General features: G+C 38.7%; 1 protein-coding gene across 1 annotated transcript in view; it reads right to left on the bottom strand.

The window, feature by feature from the left end:
* Window positions 1–360: 360 nt before the first annotated feature.
* Window positions 361–26,974, bottom strand: part of kcnb1 (potassium voltage-gated channel, Shab-related subfamily, member 1) — a 55,231-nt gene continuing 28,617 nt past the window's right edge. Inside the window, exon 3 of the mRNA XM_047348760.1 lies at window positions 361–9,985. Within this exon, the coding sequence (XP_047204716.1) occupies window positions 8,072–9,985 (1,914 nt within the window). The 3' untranslated portion in view covers window positions 361–8,071. The remainder of the gene's footprint in view (window positions 9,986–26,974) is intronic.

Below are 26,974 nucleotides of genomic sequence, written 5' to 3'. Positions count from 1 at the left end.
TTTTTCCTCTCTTTTTCTTTTCCCAGAAATCTGATCTGAACCTACTTTGTTGGATGCGATCATGGCGTAAAACGGACAACCACTAGATGGCAACCTTGGTTCTAACTTGATTTAAAATCAGCTCTTTTGTTACTCTTTCCTCCCCCTCCCTCCTGCAGAAGACCATCTCTCCAGCGGCAGGCGGTGGGGAACCCTCAATGTAGGGCTGTGTGGAGACGTGTTGGAAGGTTGGAAGCTCCTTCCTCCCTGACATCACTCAGCTTCCTCTTCATGTTAGCCTCATCCTCCCTTTTTTCTGAGAAATCAACCTGTCTTAACTAAATATAATCAACATTGAAATGAAAGTCAAGAAATCAGAAATCAAACTGTAAAGTGATTTGATTTATTTAATTTTGAGTCATTCAAGGGAAATGTTGCGTTTTCTTAAGAAATAGAAATATCTTAGGACATTCAGACACTTTTTTTGTACATGACAGGTACTGGCTCTGTGTGAATCACAACCAGTCACAACGCCAAAGTTACAACATGCACTTAACAGTAGAACATTTATACAGAAACAACAGCATAGAAAGTCAATGGGTAAAAATGTTATCGGTGGTTTTTCTTTTACAAAACAGACAGCCTCGAGACCTACAAACAACATTGTATAAGAGCTGGCTAAGGTCGTTCAAATATCTTTTTTTTTTTTTAGTTAATTCCCTGGAAACAGTGTGTACTTTACAAAGAATAATGGCTTAGGCAAGGGTGGGGTCAATTCTACTTGGAGCTTGAACCTAAAAAAATATATCTAAACTTTTGTGTACTCCTGTTGGTGTTAAGTGTACTATCATCCTCTAATAATGCTCGTTTCTGTGGTGTTGTACGTGATGAGAGTACTCCATCAAGGCATCCTGAATCGACCCCAACCCTGTAATACAGTGTTAGATTCAGTATGTGCAGAATTGAGCTGCTTGTAAAAGCAGCAATCCTTGTCGGGTTTTTAACTACCACATGCTTTGTAAAGGACCTGTGAGGTTACATCAAATAAATGCAAAATACTTTTAAACTGTGAAATGTAGCAGGTAACATCCTAATTACACTTTTTAACTTAATGACTTTATCTGTACACTTGGGTGTCTAATAAGACAACTGAGTTTGTGGTCATAATCAAAGAATTTGCCATTTTTATAAAATGTTTTCATTAAATTAAAAATAAAACAAAGACACATGGGTTAGACTTTTAATTTGAGTCCAATGTTAATAAATTAAAAGGTGCTTTGTACTGTTAGTTTTAATATTGGCTCCCATTTAAAATGGATCACACAGACATGCCTTAAATAGACAATTCAATCTTTTTAAATAGGGTTCTGTGGACAGTGAGAAGCAGTCAGTATCTTACCTGATCTGAGCTTTTTTTAATTTTCTGCAATGACTCTGTAAACGTATCCACTCTTAAAACAGCTCCCATCACAGGTCTTTTGTTGTTTACACTAAGGACCATGTTGGTCCACATCCAAAATAGCTAATGTTTTATAAACGTGGGCTTTAATAAAGTAAACTTTTGTAGTAGCTTATTTGAGATTTGTTTTATTGATTTTTAGACAGACTCATATTTCCCAATTGTTCTTTGCCTGGCTCTTCAGTTTAAATACTCACAGATGTCTATGCAGAAAGCCACTCATACTGAGCCAGCAGCATGGTTTTCCTGTGCTATAAGAAAATTGTTCCTTTCACTGTGGCCACATGCTTGCTCAGGATGACAGATTGCTGCAAAGTCAATAATTTAATTCTGTCAGAAAGGCTTTTCTAGATTTTTACCAATTGGTGATCAACTGAATTTGCCTGCATGATATTATATTTAAGTTTAATTTGAACTATAGGTAAGCAAATCTAAAACTCTGAATTTGATTGCATTGTATTGGTATGAAATTAATAAATTTGATTACCGGTATACATTTTTTATACAATTAGATCTGAATTTGACTTTTTTTTCTTGTAGAATGATTTAAAATTGTATTTGTTACAAATAGTCTCTACATAAATAAACTGAACTTAATTGAATAACCATCATATGCAAACACAGTTTAAAGATTTCCAAAATGGTTACAGCTTGGCTGGTAAAGCAAAAAACCTAATTAAGTTTGAGTTTTAAGATGGTAGAAAGACATTTTCAAATTAAACAACACATTAGTTTGATTTTCTAGGCCAAAATAATCTCTCTTTCTCCAAACAAACAACATTTTGAGAACTATCTACTACATAAGATACTAACTGCTGATAACTATCCCACACAAACCCACTTTAACATTTAAAAACAATCTTGTTAGTAAATTTTAAAAAAGAATAAATTGTAAGAACATACATTGTGACTTGTAGCAATATGTTTGTTATGTGTCACAGTATCACAGTCTAAGTATCAAATTAAACATCTTGTTTAACGTTTTCTTGTCTAAAAAGCTTAAAAGTTTCAACACTGTTTGGGATTCGGGTGCTTGTTTGAGCAAGAGTGTGTTTGTGCATGGCTGTAAATTTAGTTTCATATCTCCAAAATAAATCTCGACTCTCTAAGGCAGTGCTTGCTGCCTTGTGATGAAATATTGATTGTCATCATTGTTCAGAGATATTTCAGCAATAGTGGTCCCTGACTATACTGTGGTATAGAAAACCGAACTGAAAAGATCACAGGATGCTTTCAGGAGGAGTTGCGTGAACTGGATGCCATTTATCTGAAAAAATATTTTTTTTAAGTTACATTGTTCAATCTGAAGGACAGCTCTGACTGTCTGGTGTTTTCTTTTTAGGGGGTAACATATAGTGAAAGATGACAAACACTGGACTGCTGGTTATGAATGATTAGCAGGTGTTTTTACAGAAGTGAAGCCTTTAAATTCAAGTAATGTTATGAAATACACTGAAAGAAGGAGACATTTGTCTATGAATGTAATTAATGCCATTTTCATTGTCCATCTGAGAAAATGTGCAATACCCTCCATTTGTTCTTGTGCAACACAGTTCAAGAATTAGGACTATGGCAATGTTTTCACATCATTTCATTTCCAGGTATTAGCAGTATGTCTGCTATAACTGAGCACTTGTTAAAATAACAGTTTATTGACTTTTCCACCTAAAAAATACAAAACACTGTAATACAGGTTGGATTGTGTAATTGTTTTTCTTACTCCTATATATGTTATTTTCAATATGAAAAATGTATCTTTGCCTCATGGAAAAAATATTCTCTTTTTTCTCTTTATATTTCTCTGGTTGTTATAACTGGATTTTGTTTCAGTCAGAATAGCACATGTACTTGGGGAGCAAACAAAAACAGGACTCCACCAACACGCACACACATTCCCATCAAAAACAGTTAATTCTTTTCCATTAAGCAGCACCCTAGCTGCTTAATGCTTCCCAGTGGTAACACACGCACACAGACACAAACTAGCTCGGCTCCCCTCTGCTCCTCAGTCATTGCTATTCCTTTCACACCTCAGCTCTTCTCACTAAGGGAGAGCAATATGAAATGGTCCAATACTGTGATTAAAACTGGAAACAGAATTTGGATTTGTGATTGCACTTTTCACCACAAGACAAAAAAATCTAAATCGGTCATACCATGGTTTACTGAATCAATTATTACTTTGAAAACTACATTCATGTTAGTTCAGTGGGTTCTTTACTTAGTTGGTTTGGGTCTGGAAATGGCTTTAATCTTTAGATACAAATATTGTAATTCCTGTTAACGTTGATGTGATGCAAGTAGACTTAAAAGCCTGACAGAGTTTAAAAGAGAAATCTAGAATACGTACCCCAGAGGTATTGGGCTACTATGGAGGCATCAACTCTACAAGTCCCTGAAACCCTATGGAGATTAAATGTTTCCTTATTATGTGTTTTATTGGTATTAGAGGGAATAACAAGCATCCTCTATGTTAAACTGGAGCACCAGTTATAATTTATTTTTTTCTATGTTTCACATATTTTTATACTTAGATTTTTTTTAACCTGTTGTTAAAGATTTTTTCTCTCACGTTCAGACAGCATTATGGTTTTATTATACTTTGTGAAACGAATAAAGCATTCATTGCTCATTAAGAGCTTCTCCTTTATTTAAAAAATTTTTTATACCTTTTGATTGCAGCCCACTAAAGACCTGTGGGGTGCGGGTGATCGACAGACGGACCGTGCAGCCGCCACAATAATGAGGACTCTATACCATAAATATATAGGCAACAACTATTAGAAATAAAATGGGACCTAATTCAAATCGTTCCAAGTCTCTTAAAGGGAAAGAGAAATCTTTAATAATATTAATAAAACGGATGTCAAAATCCTATTCATCAAATCGGATTGTCAATGCAGTCAGCAGATTTAATCCCCAGGCAATAGACGTTTTACTTCTTGTTTTTGTAATGCCCTTCGGTCTTTATTTCTTTACATTGGCGGTTGGGTGTTTAAATCGCGGTTATGCAGCACCACACATGATGCTTTAAAGCCGCGCCTCCAGGAGGTGTTCCCTTCAGCGGAGCAAAAGCGGGTCCATGGAAATGCAACACACAACATGTGGAGCAGTTCCGGGCTGGCCAAATCGAGCCAGTAGAAAAGGGGCATATGTCTCTCGGCCGGCCCGGGAAGTCTGGGTGTCTCTGCTTAGACTGCTGCCCCGTGACCCGGTCCTGGAGAAGCGGAAGATGATGAGGACGTGATTTTTTTTTTATTAGAAATGAATTATTTATGAAGGGGATGTAGCTGGTCAACATGACTCTGGGCCTGATTAACTAAATGTCTGTATGATCGAAAAAACATAAAACAAACAAACAAAAAGCTGACATAAACAAGGGATTGATCAGCTTACAAATCCTCGCAGAGCCAAATTTGGTGCCCACACCGGTCTGCCAAGCAAACAGCATCACTCTGCTGATCAGTCTGGCCATATTATCTGCTTCAGATATTATTCACTCATTTAGAAGAAAAGTTGATTACAGCACAAATAAAAAGCAGCCAATTCTCAAAACCCAGTGCTGTTTGTGACACATAGTCATTAAATATGCATGTCTCATGGAAGCTGGTGGTATTTATGACGCAGAAGAGTATACAAAGAAGTATGAGTTGGCTGATGCATTGCTAAATTCATATAAAGTATGCAGCATGCCACGGAAGGTATGTTTCATGTATGTCTGGTATAGTTGCAATTTATTTCTGCATTCTATAAATACGTTGTCAAAACTGTACAGTATTTGATTATGGAATATTCCAAGAGATATAAAATGGTTTGTCCACATTGCATAATGAGGTTGGGGAGCAATGACCTTGTGCTAACTGCAAGATGATGGTGCGTAGCAACCACCACTCTGTCATGGGTAAGAACTGTGGAGCCTTTTTTCATTTACAAAGAAAAAGTATGTAGATGCAGCGATGGTCAAGAAAGCACAAGCGGTTATGATCATTTTGATGTTATATAAAATTTTAGATAGCAGATATGCCTTAAAAAAATGCTTTTTATCTTTGGGTGAGTCAGTTAAAATTATTATGTATGGCAGTATGCCTTGTAGTCTGTAGCTGTTCTTCAAAAAACAAATATTAATCAATAATGTAACAGTAGCATTTTTTACTGATTCCTTACTGCCATTGGTGTTGTTTGCTTTGTGATTGAGACATCAAGATGGAGCAGATACCAGGTCAGAAGTTTGGATTAAATACCGCTTGTTTCTATGATGTTTTATTGGATTAAAGACTGTCTTTTGACATTACCTCGCCTATTATATTACTCTGCAGTGAAAATGTTTTACTCCCTTATAGATTTTGTTTGTTTTTGCTTTTTTCTGTCACACTGAAATGTTTCGGATAATGAAAAAACTTTTTTTTATTTAACAAAGATTACTTGAATAAATAAAAAATGCAATATTAGAATGATGTTTTCCTATAATAAATGAAAAAAACAAACAAACCAAATTGTCCAAAGGGTAATTGTAATTACCACATAAACATGTTTGAAGATGGTTGGGCTGTCGTTAAGTGTTGATGGGAATGAATCTTAAATTGGGTTGGGAGGTCTTTTTTTATACTTCTTGTTGTCAGACAGATACTAGTGTTGTGTTAATTTTTTTTATTCTACAGATCTGACCATAATCAACCCTGGGGGTGGCTTCTGAAATTGAACAAAAAAAAAAAATGAGGTTAATTCCAGCTAATTCATGATTTCACAAGGAGAAAATCAAATTATCACATGAATATATACTCTGGTTTGATATGTCAGACATTAAACATATTTTTGGGTGACCTGAAACATTTAAGTGTGTCAAAAAAGCAACAAAAAAAAAAGAAATCTGTTAGGAAGCAGCAGTTTTTCAAAGCACTGCACATGACAGTGTAAACACGTATCTAAGGGTGAATTGAGTTCTCTAAGACATGATATAAAAATACAAAAGTTGTGGATATGGAGTATTTTTTCAATTTTACATCATATGTTTGCATCGACACACTGTTCATAAATATGCACAGTGAGGAGTGACTGTGACATGCAACTATAGTAGATATTTGCCGCATTATAGCTACATGTCGTTTATCAGTGAGTTTTTTTATGCATGCCTAAGAGCACATGTGACATGCAGATCTCCAACACTAATTAACAAATCTTTGCTTTGCTCTTGAAAGGAATTTTGGCCAACTCCTGTCCCCCTGGAAAATAATGATATCTATGCAGCCTTGAGATGTATGTGTGTGTGTGTGTGTGTGTGTGTGTGTGTGTGTGTGTGTGTGCGCATTCATGTGCGAGGTGGATCCAGTCTGGCAACTGTATATAAACAGTGGTAAAATCATCCTTGAGTATAGGCAGTGCTAATTGAGTTAATGACTTTAAAAAAACATATAAGAAACAAAGAAAAGCCCACTTTTTTGTTCTCATATCCTATTTAAAACTTCATGTTGGTCATATCAAGGCTAGCATGCTGAGAATCTTTTTTCTCAGATCTAAACTTTCATGTGAGTAAGCTGCAAAAAACTACAAGAGAAGCCTACAGAAAACATTTATTTACTGTAATCACAGCTAACTCATCATGAGTTGTTATGTTGACACTGTGGTTGCATGCATGTGCTATCAGTGTGCACCTTCTGCAGCAAATGAGACATTTTTTATTCTTCTCTTAACCCATGTTTGAAGCCCAAGGTCCATCTTTATTATCACAAAACATCATACAAAGATGCTAAAAAAACTTTCAGTGGCTCATGTTCTGTGTTCATCCTTTCTATACACAACATGGCAACCTAAAGGATAGCAGAACAGATGCTTAGGTGAAGGTTGCCAGTGTAATGGAAAATGAGCTGGAAACCTATGATAACTGCAGACCTTAAGCGAAGACACTAAACCTTATGTATTACATAAAAATCTGACATTGTAGACTAGCAAATCACTTCCATATAAGGGACTTTCTCTTATCTATAAAAAATAAATCAGGTTACACTGTTTTATGATTTTGTTTACATCAGTTTCTCATAATTCACCCATTCATTTTCAAATTGTCTCACACACGTATGCATACCCTTACCAATGTAAATGATTAAGGCCAGGTTTGGGAATAGAGGGCACAATATGTAGCTTATAGGCTTTTAGGTCCTCTGGTATGTCCCCAAGAGTTAAAAAAATTAACTGGGAGTCATTACAGGGAGGTGGACTTTGTTTTTTTGATGGAACATAGAGAAAACCCCCTTTGGCTAAAATCATTATTTTGTTGTGAAACTCCAGTAATAGCCATAGCTCAATCTCTCTGAAGACTCTGCTTCTTTAAACAAACCCATTGGCTACTTGGGGGTGTTCTTTAGTTTTGTAGGTGTGAAATACAGCACACAGGAATGAACCGCACGAAGGGGCAGTGACATTCTTCAACTTAAGGTGTTTTTCTTCCAAACTATTCTCAACATATATTGACCCAAAGTTTGTTGCCCTAGCGGCATGCTCAGGTTATTTGTGAAATACGAGAGTTTTTTCTCTATGCCTTTCTTTGTCTCTGGCTTGCTGAGTGGTTCTGTTTGTCAGGTAACTTTGTCATTAAATGTTTGTTCACCTGCTTTCCATGTGTCTCTGATAAGTTATACCTTAAAGGTTTTTGTCCAAAGTATTTTGCCGTCCCCTCTCACCCTTTGGTCTACGTGCAGGGTCTGGTCCTATATGATTTTCATGAGCTTTCCCACGAACACCTTCAAGAGGAAAGTAACAGTTTTGGCCCAACATCTTTTGGGCTGCTTCTAAATGGTTAGTCCCCCTCTGGTAATTTATGTTAATACTGCGTTTTGGGCTACCACTAGCCAGAAGATGATCGGAGGGACTGGCCTCAGTGATGTCCCGGAGGTGCTCGTCATCATCCGTATCTGCATCGATGTATTTGCTGATTGATGAGTCGTGGAAAGTGAAGACTGTGGGGGCCATGGCAGTGCTTTCTGGTGACTTTGGGGGGGTCCTGCTGCTGGCAGTGGTGTACACAGATGCCTCAGGACTCAACAGAGACTGGTCTGAGACAACTGAGCTGTCTGAAAGTGGGGACAGCCCCGAATCCCCGTCGCTACGGCAGCCCCCTTTAAGGCTTTTTGAGGAGTTTCCAGAAAAGAAGAATCTTCTTGTATTTTCTGGGCCTGAGGACTTCGATGCTGGACTCTTCACAGAGTCATGTTGCCTTATGATTTGCCTGCCAACATTTTTACTAATGTGCTGGGACAAAGCTGTAACTGGACCAAAAGTGAAGCGGTTGCTTTCTTTAAGACCAATGTCTGGTGCTGGACTGTGGGGATAGCGGGGATTCTCTTGAAAATCTGTAGCACAACTGATGTAGCTATCAATGCTGGATAAGCTCTTCATGTCCCCCACTCCATCTTTGGCTTCTAGCACCGATGGTCTATGGTCATGAATGGCTCCAAGTTCTATCTCATCTCTATGTTTGATAACTCTGCACCCTCTGTCTTTTGCATTTAGGTTGGGTTGTGACTGTGTCTTTACCATCTGGCTGTACATCTCCTCTAGTTTCTCAACATTCAATCTTTGGGGACTGGTGTCTCGAGCTTTGCAGGGGGAACCTATTTCTTGAGCATTGAAAGAACGGTTTGAGCTCGTCTCCGATGCAGCTCTTTTGGACGCCCATTTCCAGTGACTTGGGGAGAGGTGGTTGTCATGAGGTCTCTCACTCTTTTCTACCACCACATCCATGAGTTCTGCACTACGAGCAAAAGCCTCTTTTAAGTTCATAGAAACAATGCTACCATTTCTTTTTGCCCTCTCAAGAGCCTCCCTTCTTTTAAGGGCCTTTTCTTGCCTTTTCTGCTCCTTATAGAACTCAGAGAAGTTATTTACAATAATGGGAATAGGTAGGGCAATTACAAGCACTCCAGCGATACAGCACAATCCCCCCACGATCTTTCCTAACAAAGTTTTGGGATAGATATCTCCATACCCTACTGTAGTCATAGTGATGGTGGCCCACCAAAAAGAAGCTGGAATGCTTTTGAACTTTGTATCCTCTTCATCTTTCTCAGCAAAAAACACAAGACTAGAGAAGATCATTATACCCATGGCAAGAAAAAGAATAAGCAGACCCAGCTCATTGTAGCTCCTCCTGAGTGTGAAGCCCAGAGACTGAAGACCCGTAGAGTGACGAGCCAACTTCAGAATACGAAGGATACGCATAATCCTGAAGATCTGAACAACACGGCGGACATTCTGAAACTGCAGCACGCTCTTGTTGGACTCTGTTAGGAAGATGGTGACGTAGTAGGGTAGAATCGCCAACAGGTCAATGACATTGAGAGGACCCTTGAAAAACTTCCACTTATTGGGAGAGGAGAGAAAACGAAGTAGGTATTCCATGGTAAACCAGGCAATACAAACAGCTTCCACATGCGCTAGCTGTGGGTTGTCTGTGGATTGGCCAAACTCATCAGTGCCCTGCAGCTCTGGAAGGGTGTTTAGAGACAGGGCAATGGTGGATAGCACAATGAAGAGAATGGAGATGATGGCCAAGATCTGAAAGACAGAATATGAGAAGTAATATGAGCAAAGATTGAACCATCAGGGAATTAAGTAAAGTACGATAGGACACTAAGACTGGCAAAATCTACATGAGAATACCGATAACTGCTACAAATATTAAAATTGCATGAAAAATGGTGAGCAATTATGCCAAGTAGAAGTAATGGTGTACTTTTATTTATTTAGTTTTTTTTGTTCGCCACACTTACCTTGTGAAATTATAACAAATAACATCTTTCAACTTTTAAAATCAACCTCACTTTTAAACGTATTGGTGTTGCTTTAATTAGACATAGACTTAAATACACTTTCAATGCATTTATAAAATATCAGGAAGGCAGTATGAAAGTGATGAGAAGTGTAGGAGAATGCCAGAATCCTCACAGTGTGAATAAACCTCCAGTAAATACCCAGAGTGTGGGACTGGCTGAGAGCTAATGGACCGAACTGACTTGGATTACTTACTTATTAATGTCTGACTTATCTACTGTACTCACATCAGCAAGTGTGCTTGAGTGGACAATAATGCTTAGCAATCTATAAAATCACCATTGTGTCTATCTGATCTAGGTGACATATATGATAGCCAACAATTTAATCAACAAAATAACAATAAATTTATATAAGATGATTTCAATGATGCCTCATGCCTGTAGATCGCTGGAGATAGGCACCAGCTCCCCCACGACCCTGTACGAAAGACGCAGGTATAGAAGCTAGATAGCTGGATGGATGGATGGATGGATGGATGGATGGATGGATGGATGGATGGTTTCAATGATAAATATTTTATTATGTTCACCTGTGAAATGTTCAGTATATTTAAAAAATGTAAACTAGATTTAATACAGTGTTTCTTCCATGAATGAAATACAAGTGCCTCTTAGGAGATCATCCAGTTCAATTAAAACTTTAAACTGATGGGGTGGCAGGAAGCAGCAGTAAAACACAACACACAGTATCTGGAATTATCTTAAGGTGTCCAAACTTCCAAAATACTCTTTTGCAGGTCTAGTAATCTGCCATTGTTGCCTGGGAATAGAAATGTTCAAATCCCCCCTATAAAACATTCTATCCATACAGTTTTTAACCATTTGTGCATTCTATTGATAACATTCTTACTGTTTCCAAAAATCTAGGACTAACGAGTATAAATCCAGCTATTCAACTTGGTCTTAAGCCATAGATACAACAGAGATTTCCTGCCTGCATGATGAACTATAACGGTGACATTCAGTTATATTTACCACAAACTAATACAGTTCTGGTTAGATGCTTACAGACATCCATCATGGCCATGAATGTCATTAATTTTGAGGCTTTTAATGATTTATTTGAAGTGCCTCTGTAGCATTTAGAGAGACAGCACCAAAACCAGTTGCTTTCAGACGCACCTCAGAACAGGGGTAAAAGAGGGGCCTGTGGAGCTACAATAACAAGAAGTTAAGACCAAAGCATTGCAGTTTTACTTTATATAGACCCCAATTGACTGATTTAAGTGTAAAAAATTAAGAATTTAAGAGCATGATATTTCCCCTTGAAACAGGCATTAGGGGCACAAGTTTGAATTCATTGTGGATTTTCTCTAACTGGTATGAGTTAAATTAAAGCAAATGTTGAATATGCACAAACATGAAAAAAATATGAGACACCCTATGAAAGCTTCTGTGCTTTTCTGATATATTTTCCCTTTGTGGATATTTAATATAAATTTTTACAGTACTGAGAAATTAAGTATTATAACCAAACAACTGAGACTAAAATACCTTTTAAAACTCTTTAAGAAATGTAATAGAAATGCTATTAGGACACACCTACATTTATTATCACTGAAAATTGCTAAAATTACATAGAGGCATCACATCAGGTACACATGATTAAAACATCATTACTCTGCATTTTGAAGGAGGTTTCCAATTTGTAAACCTCAGACATTTAGTGCAGTGTGCTCTTGACTGCTGATGTGACAGGCAACACAATGGTGACATTGACAGAGCTGTCTGAAGCCTTCAGAAAGCAGCCTATGAGCCTGGTGAAGGGTTTAAAGTGGTCTCAAAAGAATCTGAATCTACAGGTGCAGAACAAACAAATTCACCCTAAGAGCAGACTGCAAGATGCTAAAAGAAGTCCCCAAAAGCCCTAAAATTTTATCATGGGATCTAAAGCAGGCTTTTGATACTACTAAAGCCTGCGCAATCACAAAGTGACTGAACAAGTTCAACGTTCATGTGAGGTGTGCAAGGAGGAAACCTCTGCTTTCTAAGAAAAGCATGAAGGTCAGACTAAAGTTTGTCCATTTTTAAATAATTTAAGTTGTTTTTTATTGTATCATCATTCCACTCTTTGAATAAGAAAGGCTCATATAAATCATAAAAAAACAACTAAATATGACATTCCTGACCAAGATGAGCATATGAAATCTTCTGAAAGGAAATTTTATTCCATTTAGTAGAAAATATAGTTTTAATGTTTCAGGACAGACATTTATCAAAAGTCTCTTAGCTACAACTTTTATAACAGAATTATGTTAATTTGTTTGTAAATGTTTTCACAATCTTAACCAAATGCACCACTTAGAGAAATGCCAGCTGATTAGCACCCATTGCCTTTCAAGAGGATGAGGAACAGGATTACTTCATGAACTGCTGTCTGCAGTGGATATATTAACCCTAAATGTCCAAACAGCACAACTTAGAGAGATGAGTAGGAGGTTGTTGCTAGAACACTGAGCCTGTTTTGGCAGTAGCCCACACGCTAAAGGTTAGGATGTTATATGATGATATAAATCAGAGGATTGTTAAAATGTTCTCTGTAAGAATGAGAGCCACTGTGTAGGGCAGTGTAGCATGGAGAGATATTCAAAGTAATTATTAAACATACAAATTTTACTACAACTTAATTTGATATAGAGTACAGTCACTTTTTATGAACCTTCATGATAACAATAAATCAAGTCCAGTTGGTCAAGACTTACCTGAAACGTTGTTTTTCTAAATAAAGGAATACTAATGGGAGAGGGATAATATTAGCCATAGTTAAAGTGGGATTGAAAATCAGTCCATAATTCAGATTCCCCAGAGTGTAACCGTGGCTAAAAAGACATCCTTATCTATAACCAATCAGAACAGGATGATTCTGTTGCCATAGCTTCACGGCTGGCATGAATAATAACCTTATTTGTTTATTTTCTTTCTTCTTTGTGTGTTTCTCCGCCCTCCCTTTTTCAGGAGCAAATCTATTTGAATCAAACACTTGAAGAGCAGAGAAGGTCTGGGACTGAAAGGTGAGGGTGAACCTGACAGGGGCAGCATACAAGGGAAAGGGAGTAGAAAGGCCGCAGTGGAAATGATGATCCTGTTCAACACAAAATTATTCCCCATAAAGTGAATAACAGGATGTGCTGCTCGTGTTATCTGCTGTCCCTTTGTAAACACTAGGTATTAAAGGTCATCCACCGGGTAGGAAACACATCAGACTTGTAATAAGCCTCAAGAGAGATACAGCGGGGCACTGCTGACAGATTTCAAACTTACAGCGGGGAGAGATAGCAGCTAAGGAAGGGCAAGACCAAAAAGGGGGCAGGAGTAATCGAATTGAGAGGCTATAAAAAGATTGCTAATGATGATGCACTGATGCTGCTATGTAATTTTTTGGTGATGAGGTTAAGGAAACCCTCCACATTTCCCCCTGAAAGTGGTACCATGGCCTCTGTCCTCGCTGAGCACTCATCCCCCCTGTACATCTTTACATCTTCTCTGGGTTGTTTTAATGTCACAGAGCTCTAATTTCATAAATCCACCAAACTCCACAGCTGACACAAACCGTTCGGCACTCAAATGAGACCACAAACAAACACGTCTAGAGTGAGAAAAGAAGGGGATGGGGCTCAAGAAATTATTCTAATGGCATCTATACAATTACAGGCTATTAATAAACACCATGATGACTCTGAGCAAGAAATCGAGACGATTTTCAGCTTGATCGGACCTGACTGGTGACAGGTCAGTTATGAACTCAAAATGTCAGTGTTTTTCTGATCAGTGAGTGCCCATTGTTTCTGGTAACAGCAACACAATCCTCAGGGTAGATCCGGTTACTGAGGAAAGAAGAATTAGCAAAATATTTTCACTATCAGTGAGATGCTTAAAATGTCAGAGGAAATACAGAGATGTAAGAAGGTATTTAAAAGGAAATTGTATTTCTTATGACAAGTTGAGACATGTCTACAGGCTGAATTGTGTACAGCTAAGTTGCTCTGATTTATCCTTTTGAGATTTTCTTCTCTGTCTGTCATGGAATATGATGGATTTATAAATGTTGACATCATTTTGGAAATGGTTGAGTCAAAGTGAGGACACACAGGTAAGTCCAAAATATTCATACCCTGAGTATATTTAGGTTTGAAGTGGTATTTAAATTTACCAAAATGTTTCTTCTGCCTGGAAGTAATATTAATGCTTTGGGCTCACCAGAGTAGTCACAGTCCTTTGAATCTCATAGATAATCTGTGGAGGAAGCCAAAAGATTAGGGTGGCAAAGAGGCCTTACACACTCAAGACTTGGAGCTTATCACCAAAGATAAAATACCAGTGGAAACATGAAAATGTGTGACCAACAATTATAAGAAGGTCTTGATTTCTGTGTTCCCAGTAAATATTTTCCACTGATTATTGAGTTTTTATAATTTATCTAAGTTAATTTTTGTATTGTTTTATTATCTTTTTAAAGATGCCTGTCTAATTTTCTTTCAGAAACAAATGGCTTGATTGACTGGAAATAGTTTTAATCAGTATTTGCCAAGGGAAATAAATAATTTTATTCATAACTGCACTTTCTCTCAGGAATACAAAAAGACTGCTGTTTAAGTAATGTGGCTGTGCTCACTATGCTAATTGCAAATACAAGATGTTTAAAAGGACAACTGAATAATAATTTCGCATTGGTTTATACAACAGCCCTATCCGTACAGTAACTGCTCTCTCACACAGGAAGACATTACCTCTGAGTGCTGGCTGCAAGAGTGCTGGAAAAATAGTTTGGAATGCTCCAGCTCCGTCTTCCCATTTTGTAAAAATGCGAGTCAATTGAGGTTAAAGCTTTACAAGAAAGGACGATTGGAAAACAGCTACAAAATCTTAATCAGTGCATTGGTTTTAGAACCTATTATAGTAGATTTGAAAACTGTCACAGCTAACATGGTGTCCTCTGTGTTCTTTTAACACTCTTGATTACACTATGTGAAGGAGCAAAAAATGGCACTAACTATGAGTGCATGCACCCTAGTGGGCAACTTAAAGAAGGATATAAAAAGTAAGGGAGGTGTTTTTATTTGGAGGAGAGCAAAAGACAACATGTGCATGAGAGATGGATAAAGACAGAGGACATAGTGACAGGAACTCCCACTGTGACACTAAACAAAGGCAGAACACACTGGTTTGTGTCTCTCCAGGCATATGGTATGGTGGTTCAGCAGACACAGTATTCCACAGAGAGCAGCAACATCTTTGGGATAAGGTGACACCAGAACCCCATTAGACTGTAAAGGAGAAAATGTCCTGGACTAAACGAAATATGCATGTTTCATTAGACCAAAGGCAGATTACATAAACTACACTGATTGCATAGACTGCACTGTATAAACACAGGCATTCACATTTAGGACTCAGACAACTGTACATATACACAGTTATTTCTGGACATCTTGCTATGCCTCAATGACAAGTCTGTAAAACATACAGTGACCTAGTTTTAGACTGGCCATGTCTCAGCAGCTGTGAGTTTGTTTTTTCCTTGCACTTTCGGTTCTTGTCAGGAATTACATCGTTCATATGTCTTTTTATTGCTTTACTGATAAGAAAATAACTCCAAACCCCTTCAGTCTATAATAATTTCAGTAAAGTTAGTAACTTATTTCATAAACATTTGCAGAGCATAACTTGTATAGCTGCTTGAGATATGCTCTGCAGTGAAAATCCTTAAATATTTATGTGATTAAAATCTTAATTAAAAAAAGCATCTCCATCAAGAGTACGGATAAACATTTCACATTTGACCATGTCTTTAGGGCTTTTCAAGACAAAGGAGATTTGTAGCAGCTGAATTTGATGCTTTTTCAGAGCCGGTCCAAGGCTGTATGAGGACCTAAACAGATTTTGATTTAGGGGCGTTCCAACTACAGTCAATCAACACAGTTCAACCGATACCCCCATTTATCACCTGTGTTAAAATGTTTATGCATTATACATCTAACATGACCATGATCATAATTCAATTCAATTCAGTTTTCTTTATATAGCGCCAATTCACAACACATGTCGTCTCAAGGCACTTCACAAAGGGTTTGGAATGGTGTGGGGTTGTTGCGGAGGTTAGATTAAACTACTCAGTGTTAGAGTTTGGCCATTTTAGAATGGGCTATGTGTAGGGGTACTAGGTAAAATAATAAATTGATAAAGTTTTTCCATCTATAGCCCACTGGTGGCCATTGTTATTCTACAAACCCCAAGGATTGGGGGTACCTCCCTCTGTCAGACTGAATACAACCACTGGAAAAGAGAAGGGGACGCACAGATAGCAGAAATGGAGGGTGTGTTTGCACCCCAACCATAACTTTAGGCTAAACCTGACTCCCCCTTACTCTATCCAACAAGGTGGGAGGAAGCCAGAGGTAAAAATAATTGGAGACTGTTGTTTCCTGTTGCATTGTGTGAAAGGTGGGTAACATTAAAATGGGCTAAGTCAAGTCATAGCATAACTGTACTTCATAACTAAAACTGTATTGCTCGTGTCACATTCACTTCACATGATTTTATACACCTTGCTGAAGTTCAATCCAAGCATCAGATTGGGGATGAAAGACGGTTTAAGTGACTTTGACTGTGGCTGTTGAGGACAGACAGGTTGGTCTGAGTATTCAAAAAACTTGTGTTCCTCTGGATTTTTATGCTCAACCATTTCTCCCTTGTTGATACCAGAAGTCAGAGGACAGACTGATTTGAGGTAATAAAAAGGCAACAGAAGCTCAAGCAATCACTAATTACAGGCAAGCTGTGCTGAATGCCAACTCTGACCATGCAACACATCAAAACCTTAAGCAGATGAAGTAGAAGATCACACCAGATGTCACACATGTCAGACAATAACATATAACTGCAAATTCGCATGGGCCCCCAAAATTGGATAATAACAGATAGGAAAAATGTTTCCTGGTTTGATAAGTCTCTATTTCAGCTGCGACAATGAGAGGGTTAGAATTCCCCAAATATCTGAGTTGATAACATTAAGACACAACAGTATTATATTTTTTTTTTTACTCAGGGGGAAGTCATGAAACATAGGGAACCCCCTCTATTTTTGCAACTGTTTTGCTGTCCACTGCTTTATTTCTGCACTGGATTTCTAAGGCAGTTTGCACTGAATACATGCAGCAGCAAAAGGTCCAGCTCATTGGAGCATCCATACATTTTCTATACCTGCTTCTATCTGCTATTTATCTACAAAAACTACAAATTTTGAGTGATTAGAAATTCTTAAATAGTTCTTATGTATATCAAGGACTGACAGTAAGGATGGCATTAATTTAAACAATTGGAAAAAAATATGTTAATACATAATGTTTTATAGTAATCAATTTGGTTTCCAAATCAATAAATCATCCTGCATATCGTAAGATAGAACAAGTGATGGAATAACTTTCAAATTGCAGAATTACATCCTTTTAATTTCTCTTATTAAATAAAAGAAGATTTTCTGATAATCCAATGCTGGGGGCTGTACTTTTGCTTACTCCTGCATTTCTCATTTTTATTCTTTTGCACCAAAGCCATCACCACCTTTTTCAGCCCAACACAAACAGTTTTGGTTTTAAAGAGAAAGAAGAGTTATAATACCTAATTTTAAAATGGGGAAACTGTAACAGCGCAGAGAGAAACAACTAAGGGAACAGATTTACCTCGGTGTCTACTTTAAGAATTAACTCCCGCTACAATCTGTTTAATCATTGGTAAATTATATTGTTTATGTTTTACTGTGAGAAATATGTAGAGATGCTCCATTCAGACTTTTTGCTACTCATGCCAATTTTTTGTTTCCTTTGAGGTCTGACCTGATGCTTATTTCAGCCAATTCCAATTATTTATAGAAATACTAGTTTTTGGACAGAGGAAGAATTTGTGAATATAATAGAAGATGAAGGAAATATAAGATTATCCCCATGTATCAAAATATGCATATCTAACCAATATAACTTGTATCAGATTTTTATTGAAGTAAAGAAAAAAAATATTTCAAAGAACACGCAGGTGATTGATGCGCTTGCAGACCAAAAATATTGGGAATTTTTATGTTTACATTTTAAAGAATATGACACAAATTGATGTGTCAAGGCTTAATCTGCCGATGAAGAAATACCTGGTTCCCATCCCTAGCTAAATAATTGATGCATCTCTACAAATCAATGCATCTTTACATCTTTGTTCTTCGTCTAAACCAATCAAGTATTTCACAACTGGGTTAGTCTGTCCTGTTGTTCTTACGTTATCTCTGTGGAATAACATACAAGGAACAATATGTTTTATCAAGAAATACTGATTATTACCTAGGAAGAAAACATACAGTCATATTCAATAAAAACAATGTGGGCTCCAATGATATTCGTTTTTCATGTTAAAAGTACCTAAATAACAACATTTAAGCTGGTATTGAATATGACTTTCATTAAGCTCACAGTTCTGTATTAAAAGGATTTTTTAGTGTGGTGTAAAATTCTATTCTTACATGTTGTGTTTTCATTAGCTGTAAGCAGAAAACCATCATAATTAACAAGGCTGGAAAATTTCCATCTGTGAGAAATTCCTTACTAAGATGAATATTTACAGTTTTTTTTTTTACCGTGTTACTAAAACATCTGTGCAGCCTGGATTGTAGTTGTAGTTGTAGCTCAGGTTATATTCTGCCAGTACTGTGGTAAGTGACATCACAGTGACATTTTAGGACCTCCCAGCCTCCTAATGCTCTGGGATTCTGCCACCTTTTCTGTGGCAGCCAGTGCAACTAACCCCTACTCTGCTAGGACTAACCACCACTCCACTATTGTGCTTTAGTGGTGGAACTTCCTGTTCCGGTGAGTCCCAATGCCATTGCCGGCACTCTGAGGGGGTTCACTCGTAGAAACACATTAAACTTTCGTAATAATGACAGGTAGTGCTTTATAACTTCCACCTAAACCTTTAAAGAGGCTGGGGGTGAAGAAATGTTGGTTTCTGTTTTTGGTCGAGTGAATCCAGGTCTTACTTGAGCTCCAAGATCCCCCTGACAACTGACTTGCTTTCTCATCATTCTTAAAGTCACACCACGGTCCTCAAGGATGCAATGCAACATGCTCTCTCCAGACTTGACTGCTCGTCACGGTCACCATGACAACCCTCTCAAAGCTTGACAGGAGGTGGCGACATGGACCTGCTCGTGAAAAGCGAGTCTGACAGAGTCTCCTTCTTTGTCTCTCCCGCCCTTCTGTCCCTGTGTTTAGACCTTTCTGAAAGCTTACTAAGCCTTGAACCATCTGTACTACTTTAGCCTCTTTTCTGTCTTTCTTCTGCATGTACAATTTCTATTCCAGTACAGCTTATCAGTTCAAATGGTTAATAATGCAGTATTATTAATAGAAAGGTATGAAAACACTGCCTAAAAAGGTCTGCAAGGCACAATTTTCATTTACAGATGTTTGCTTCACACAATTTATCTTATCGGGCATCCTCATTACTTTACCACTGATCTTCATTTTCTACAAGATGTTATTGCCTGTGGTCAATACTATGCGAGTAATAATGCGGAATAATTCACACCCCTGATTCTGAATGTAGAACGGCTCTGCCTCTCCGCCTGTGAAAAGAGACAGGGTTTCCATAGAGACGGGAGGAGACTGTGTCTTCCACAATTCCCCCAGCATGATAGCTTGAAATACACAGACGCATTTGCAGTGGCTCAGCTGTAGGCTCCCCTCCCTGCATCACCTCTTAACTTTGAACAGCACAGCCTTGTTTGTTTGTCCTCCAAACGTCTTGCCAAGGCTAATCAATTGTATCTTGTGGTTTTTCCTCAGAGTCTGCCAGAAACTACAATATCATGACCTTGATTCTATGACATTAAAGGCTCCTATATAGGTCACAGGGATAGGACGGATACATATTCTTATGTTTAAGACATATTTGGTTTCAAAATATCTTTAACATGACTATTATTTTTTCCAAACAGGATAACAATGAAATACAGCACTATTCAAAAAACTTTATATCAGAAAAAGAAAACCAGAGTAAAAACAACAAGCTGTTTTTAAACTAATATGTCACTTATTAAGGGAATAAAAGCTATACGCATTATGGCTTTGGCTATAATGCTCCTCTTGATATATATACAGTATATGAAAAGAAAATTTATCAGAAACTTCTTTGGGATTATGTCAATTGCAATGGACATGGAGAAAGAAATGAAAAGGGAAATAAAAGAAGCAAGAAAGAGAGAGAGGTCAGGCAAAAAGGAAAAAGGGAGAGAAGGAGAAAAGAATAGAGAAGAGAAAGAAGGCTGAAGAGAATACAAGATAACACCCTTGAAGACTGCTTCTGCACCTGCAGAAACATATAACAACGGCAATGTTATTGAAAGGTGCATGGTACTAATGAATGCAAGATGTATTTGGTGGTAACTGCAGCTCAATATAAAACATTTGTGTATCTGTTAACACCTGAATCCACACAGCTGTGGGTGTAAGTGTGAGCGCACTTGTGTATTTAAGGTTTCTCTATAAAAAATATCCGATAGTGAGTGTAAGGAACCACAGACCTGCCCCCCTGGACCTGAGACAGACACAGAAGAGATCTGAGCCACAGACATCCAAAGGCCCCTCATAGCATGGGAACCCCGAGAGGACCACCGCGGGGACTACCGCAACCACCCCGGAGAACAGCAGAGGAGAGCCCCAGGTGAACCACCCAGCAACCAAGTGCAGAAGCCCCAGGGAGCTTCAGCGACGAGCCCACAGGCCGCGTCGGCAGGCGTCTACGCCAGATCAGATCCAGCTATGGACCCAGAGAACCGAGACCCTGGGGCACATCACCCCCAAGCAGAGGCCCGATAGAGATAGGGGGCCCAGGCCCCGGCAACAAGCCACCGGGAGTGAGCTGGCATACACCAAAACACCCAGCCCCAGACACCAAAAACCACCAATGCACCAGCGCGCAGAAACAACAGCCACCGGCAAGGAGTGTGTTGGCGAGGAAATAGGCTCCACAATTGATGGAGGGCCTAAGTTGATCCAGGACAGGAAGCAGCCCAAGACCCAACCTAACACACAAACAGGCGCACACAGTCACAATCACCCATTCCCATCCTCATAGATAAACATAAAAACACTCACACCCACACACCTAACGTAAAGACACACAACAATGGACATCATACACACACTCACACTTGCTTTACATACACTATACTCCCAGGTCTACGTAGCAATATCCCAGAGGGGCAACCAGCCCCCAGACCCAGGAGGTGGTCCCCTTCATTTTGCGGTGGAGAAAGACAGGCTGGCCCAGCACCAGCCCAGACTAGTGTCAGCCCCGTCTGAATCCAAACGACCCCGGCCCAGACCCAGACCCCGACCCCAGCCCCCAACGATCCCCGTCCCCATCTGGAGAGGGAGTCATGAACAAAGGAGGGGTCTACCTGATCCAAACGAGCCCACCAACCAGAGCCTGCCCAGGACAAAGCAGTCCCAATCCCCCAATGAATTCAGATCTCAAACCCATGAGCCCACCATCCCCAATGAACCCCAACATGAATTTCCCCACAGGGCCACCCCCAACCAGGACACAGATAACCCTAAACACCATGAATCTGCTCCCCAAGGAGGTCTCAAAGGAACCCAAAACAATATCTAAAACACAGAAGGCCTCACAGGCTTCAGTTGAGGTCAGGGTTCATGATTTACCATGATGAGAGAAACTATGCAAAATTAGCATCCATGGGAGGGTTTCAAGGCCAAAACCACTGCTGAACAACAAGAGCACAATGGCCTTATTTACATTTGCCAACACACATCTTTATGATCCCCAAAACTTTGGGAAACATTCTTTGTAGACTGATGAGACAAAGGTGGACCCTCTTGGAATGTGAGTGCCCCTTTCAGGAAAAGAGATTCTAGGATTTTTTAAAAGTTTTTGTTCCTAATCACAACAACCTTCTCTGTCATTTACGCATCACTTCCAATGTTAATTTTGTTACACATTTTCACTATTCTTTCATTAATATTGATTGTAAGTAATATTTCCTATAATCATCAGCACTTGAACACCTCTTTATGCCATTATTAACTAAAACAATTTTAGCATTTTGTAATATAGAACACTCAGGAGTGTGAAACAAGCCTTGTTTGGGATATTTATAAAACCTTTCTCTAATTTGTACAGCTAAAGTGCACCACAGCACTCCTTAAGCAATCCACTGATGTTGGTACAAAATCCATGCTTGCACCATCCATCTTCTGAATGAATCCCACCTCATCTCCTCTGCTTTTCAATTATTCATGCATTTCAGATGAAGAAGAGAATCCAGACTTACCATCTATATTTAAACTCTGACTGGTCCTTGGTAGTTATATAAATAGAAACAGTATAGGACCTTGCCTGCTTCGCCAAAGGAGCCTCTTTTCTGTAGGGATTCTAACTTGGGTTACAATGCAATTGTAATGACCGGAAGAAGGTTAAAGTAAGATCTATAAGTGCGATGTAGACATTTTCTTGGAAATTAGGAAAGAAGGTGCACTAAACCTGCTTAGCCCTCTATTAAATGCACTGGAAATTGTCTTAGTCTTGATGTGTGGTAACATAATGCCAAAAATACAAAAAGGAAAAACTATCATCTTGTTCAGGGATTCTGCTTCTATATTGTGAATGTGTGATGCAGTTCACGCAGCCCCACCGTCTATGATCATTTATTTATTGCAGAAACCAGAGAACATCCTGGTATGTTCTGCAAACATCAGTGAAGAGAAAAAAAAACATAACCACCAGAACAGCATTGATTTGAAGTGCAAAGACAGGATCAGACAGAGAAAGACACAAAGCTCCTCTGCAAATACAGTCAATCAGCTCCAGTGCCTGAATAGGAGGCAGCTGCAAGTCTAACAGTGATGACAGCTACCATGGTGATGGTGACAGTGAAGTTTTATACATTTCAGAACTGACTCTGAAAGAAAAAGAGAACTGAAAAGACAAAGAGTATGTGGAAAAAATTCACAAACAGAGAAACGAAGACAAAGATTTGGGCAAACTCAAATGATAGATGTGAACGCTTCTATTTACAGATCAGCCGCCATGCAAAGAAAGATTACTCTTAATACACCAGCTACTAAAACAAATGCTTTTGTTCAACACAGTAACAATGCAATATTCCTTGCTTCATAGCCTGTAGGAGCTCAGGTTAATGGCCATTTCATGTCAGTGCTCTTGATCCCTTTGAAACTTACACACAAATTAAAATGCAAATCCTTACAGCTTTATGTGAATGGACAACTCAAAGCAAAGTGGATGCAATATAAAGGTACACCAACTAATTAAATTAAAATTGGAATAAATCTTCTTGAGAAGGAGTTAATGTAAATTAATCTGCATGAATATAACTGCTAGCTGTTTAAAGTTTATATTAGGAAAGAAAATGTCTCAAAGTCAGAAAAAAAAGTCCCCAACATGTTTGGTCACATTTCTTCCCTTTGTGTTGTGCTGCAATTTTAACTGGAATTTTTTTTGTTAAGATGCCACCAGCTGGTAAGATAATTTAACTAAAGATGGACTTAATTTTTATGGACTTGAACACTGATTAATAATGAAGTACAGAGCAGAAAAAAATGTCCTTTATTTCCAAATTGAAAGTTCTTTTGATATTTACACAGACTATTTTTGCAACATCTAAGCTCTTTTTAAAATCATATTTCTACATACCCACCGAACATACACTCATCAGCCACTTTATTAGGTACACCTGTCCAACTGCTCGTTAACGCAAATTTCTAATCAGCCAATCTCATGGCAGCAACTCAATGACATGGTCAAGACAATCTGCTGCAGTTCAAACCGAGCATCAGAATGGGGAAGAAAGTTGATTTAAGTGACTTTGAACGTGGCATGGTTGTTGGTGCCAGACGGGCTGGTCCGAGTATTTCAGAAACTGCTGATCTACTGGGATTTTCACGCACTACCATCTCTGGGGTTTACAGAGAATGGTCTGAAAAAGAGAAAATATCCAGTGAGCGGCCATTCTGTGGGCGCAAGTGCCTTGTTGATGCCAGAGGTCAGAGGTGAATGGCCAGACTGGTTCGAACTGATAGAAAGGCAACAGTAACTCAAATAACCACTTGTTACAACCAAGGCATGCAGTAGAGCATCTCTAAATGCACAACATGTCGAACCTTGAGGCAGATGGACTACAGCAGCAGAAGACCACACTGGGTGTCACTCTTGTCAGCTAAGAACAGGAAACTGAGGCTACAATTCACACAGGCTCACCAAAATTGTAGAATAGAAAACTGGAAAAATGTTGCCTGGTCGGAAGAGTCTCGATTTCTGCTGCGACATTCAGATGGTAGGGTCAGAATTTGGCATCAACAACATGAAAGCATGGATCCATCTTGCCTTGTATCAACGGTTCAGTCTAGTGGTGGTGGTGTAATGGTGTGGGGGATATTTTCTTGGCACACTTCGGGCCCCTTAGTACCAATTGAGCATCGTGTCAATGCCACAGTCTACCTGAGTATTGTTGCTGACCATGTTCATCCCTTTATGACCACAGTGTACCCATCTTCTGATGGTTACTTCCAGCAGGATAACTCACCATGTCATAAAGCACAAATCCTCTCAGACTGGTTTCTGGAACATGACAATGAGTTCACTGTACTCAAATGGCCTCCACAGTCACCAGATCTCAATCCAATAGAGCACCTTTGGGATGTGTGTGTGGGATGAGGAACGAGAGATTCGCATCATGGATGTGCAGCCAACAAATCTGCAGCATCTGTGTGATGCTATCATGTCAATATGGACCAAACTCTCTGAGGAATGTTTCTAGTACCTTGTTGAATCTATGCCACGAAGGATTAAGGCAGTTCTGAAGGCAAAAAGGGGTCCAAACCGGTACTAACAAGGTGTACCTAATAAAATGGCCGGTGAGTTTATATCATATCATTAGACCCAATTTGCCTTCAGAACTGCCTGAATCCTTCATGGCATTGATTCAAAAGGGTGTCAGAAAGAGTCCTCGGAGATTTTGGTCCATATTGACATTATAGCACCATGCAGCTGCTGCAGATTTGATTGTTGTATATCTATAATCTGAATCTCCTGTTCTACTATTTCCTAAAGCTGCAGGGGTCCCCAATTATTAACCAACAGAGGACAGTAGAGTAAACAATATGTCTCAAAATTTTTTGTTGTATTGATGAGCAGAGCATAGTTAATGGACTGACTTTATATAGAGCTTTGCTAGTCTTACCGACTACACAGACCACTTTCAAGTAGAACCAAACTCATCTGTTTACAATCACAAACAAGCACACACTTACCAATAAACAGATAAGTAGGCAACTTGGGGTTAACTGCCTTTCCCAGGGACACACGGACATTTTGTTGGAATCAAACCAACAACTTGTATTACAACTACTCTGCCCACTCTGCCACACACGCACTGGAGTACAAGTTGACACGTTGTGTGTTTAGACATGGTGTTTTCCATACATAGTTTGTAACAAATAGTTATTTGAGCTCCTGTTGCCTTCCATGCCAACCATTTTCCCCTTTCTCCTCTGATCCCCGACAACATTCTATTCTATTCTATTCTATTCTATTCTATTCTATTCCATTCAGTTGCATTATTATCATTTGCAGGATTACAGTTATTCAGTTATTTCTGTTTGTGCAATTTTATTGACTAGTTATTTAGTTATTATTTTCTCTGATGCTGGTTTTACTTTATTTTTAATAAATCTTTGTCAAAGAAGGATGGGCACACCCTTTAAACTTCTTTATTTATTCTAAATTGATTGTAAGATCTATTATTACTTTTTTTTTCTGTCGGTGCTTAATTCTTTTCAGGGTCGCTGCATGGGAGCTTCCCAGCTGCCATAAAGCGAGTGGTGGTGTAAACCCTGGAAAGATTGGCATTCCAATCTAAACACAGAGACGCATAAGACCCAGCCATGCATGCATGCACTCTGTCCCGGGGTCAATATAGAATCACCAGTCAAAATAACCTGCTACACTATAAATATGTTACTTGCACTATCACATTGAAAGAAGTACATTTCCCAGTCTTGGATAACTAAAAAGTAGGTCAGGCTTGCTTATGCTTGCAGGCTTTTTATGACATTTTTCTTTCAATTTTGATAAAAACTGATTTTGAAAAAAGCTCTTAAATCTAAACTGTTTAAAGGCTACCTGGATGACAGCCAACCATGCACACATACATTACTTTGGTAAATCTTGACAAGTCTTCTTTGCCTCCTCAAAGCTGCTAAGACAGGATAGTCTCTTTTAGGTAAGGTCTTAGTCACCGCTAATTCAGGAAAGGCATTTCTTATTCCAGATGACAGCAAGAGCGTTTTAAAACCTCGCCTTCCAGTGTAATGTTGTTTGTTCTTAAGTGATAATGCATGTATGTATTAATACATACAACTGTTCTGTTTTGGAGGTAAGCGCGCATGCGCTCTCGTGTAGCGTATGTGAAATCTCTGCTCATAAGCGGTGTTTTCGAGCTGTACTGTGTTGCTGTAATTCAGCAAAATAACATGATCCACAACTAGTTACTCTCTCTTTGCTTTTAACTGGGGTATTTATCAGCGAGCAGATATTAAACGTAGCGGTGCTCGTTTTAAAGGCTGGCCGTTCACAACAGCCTCGAGCAGAGAAGCAAAGCAAGAGCATTGAGGCTCCAGCATTGCAGAAC

This window comes from Girardinichthys multiradiatus, chromosome 20 (genome assembly GCF_021462225.1).
Source record: "Girardinichthys multiradiatus isolate DD_20200921_A chromosome 20, DD_fGirMul_XY1, whole genome shotgun sequence".
Taxonomy (NCBI): Eukaryota; Metazoa; Chordata; class Actinopteri; order Cyprinodontiformes; family Goodeidae; genus Girardinichthys; species Girardinichthys multiradiatus.
The sequence above is the reverse complement of the archived record's forward strand: the minus strand, read 5'-3'. Positions and strand labels throughout refer to the sequence as shown.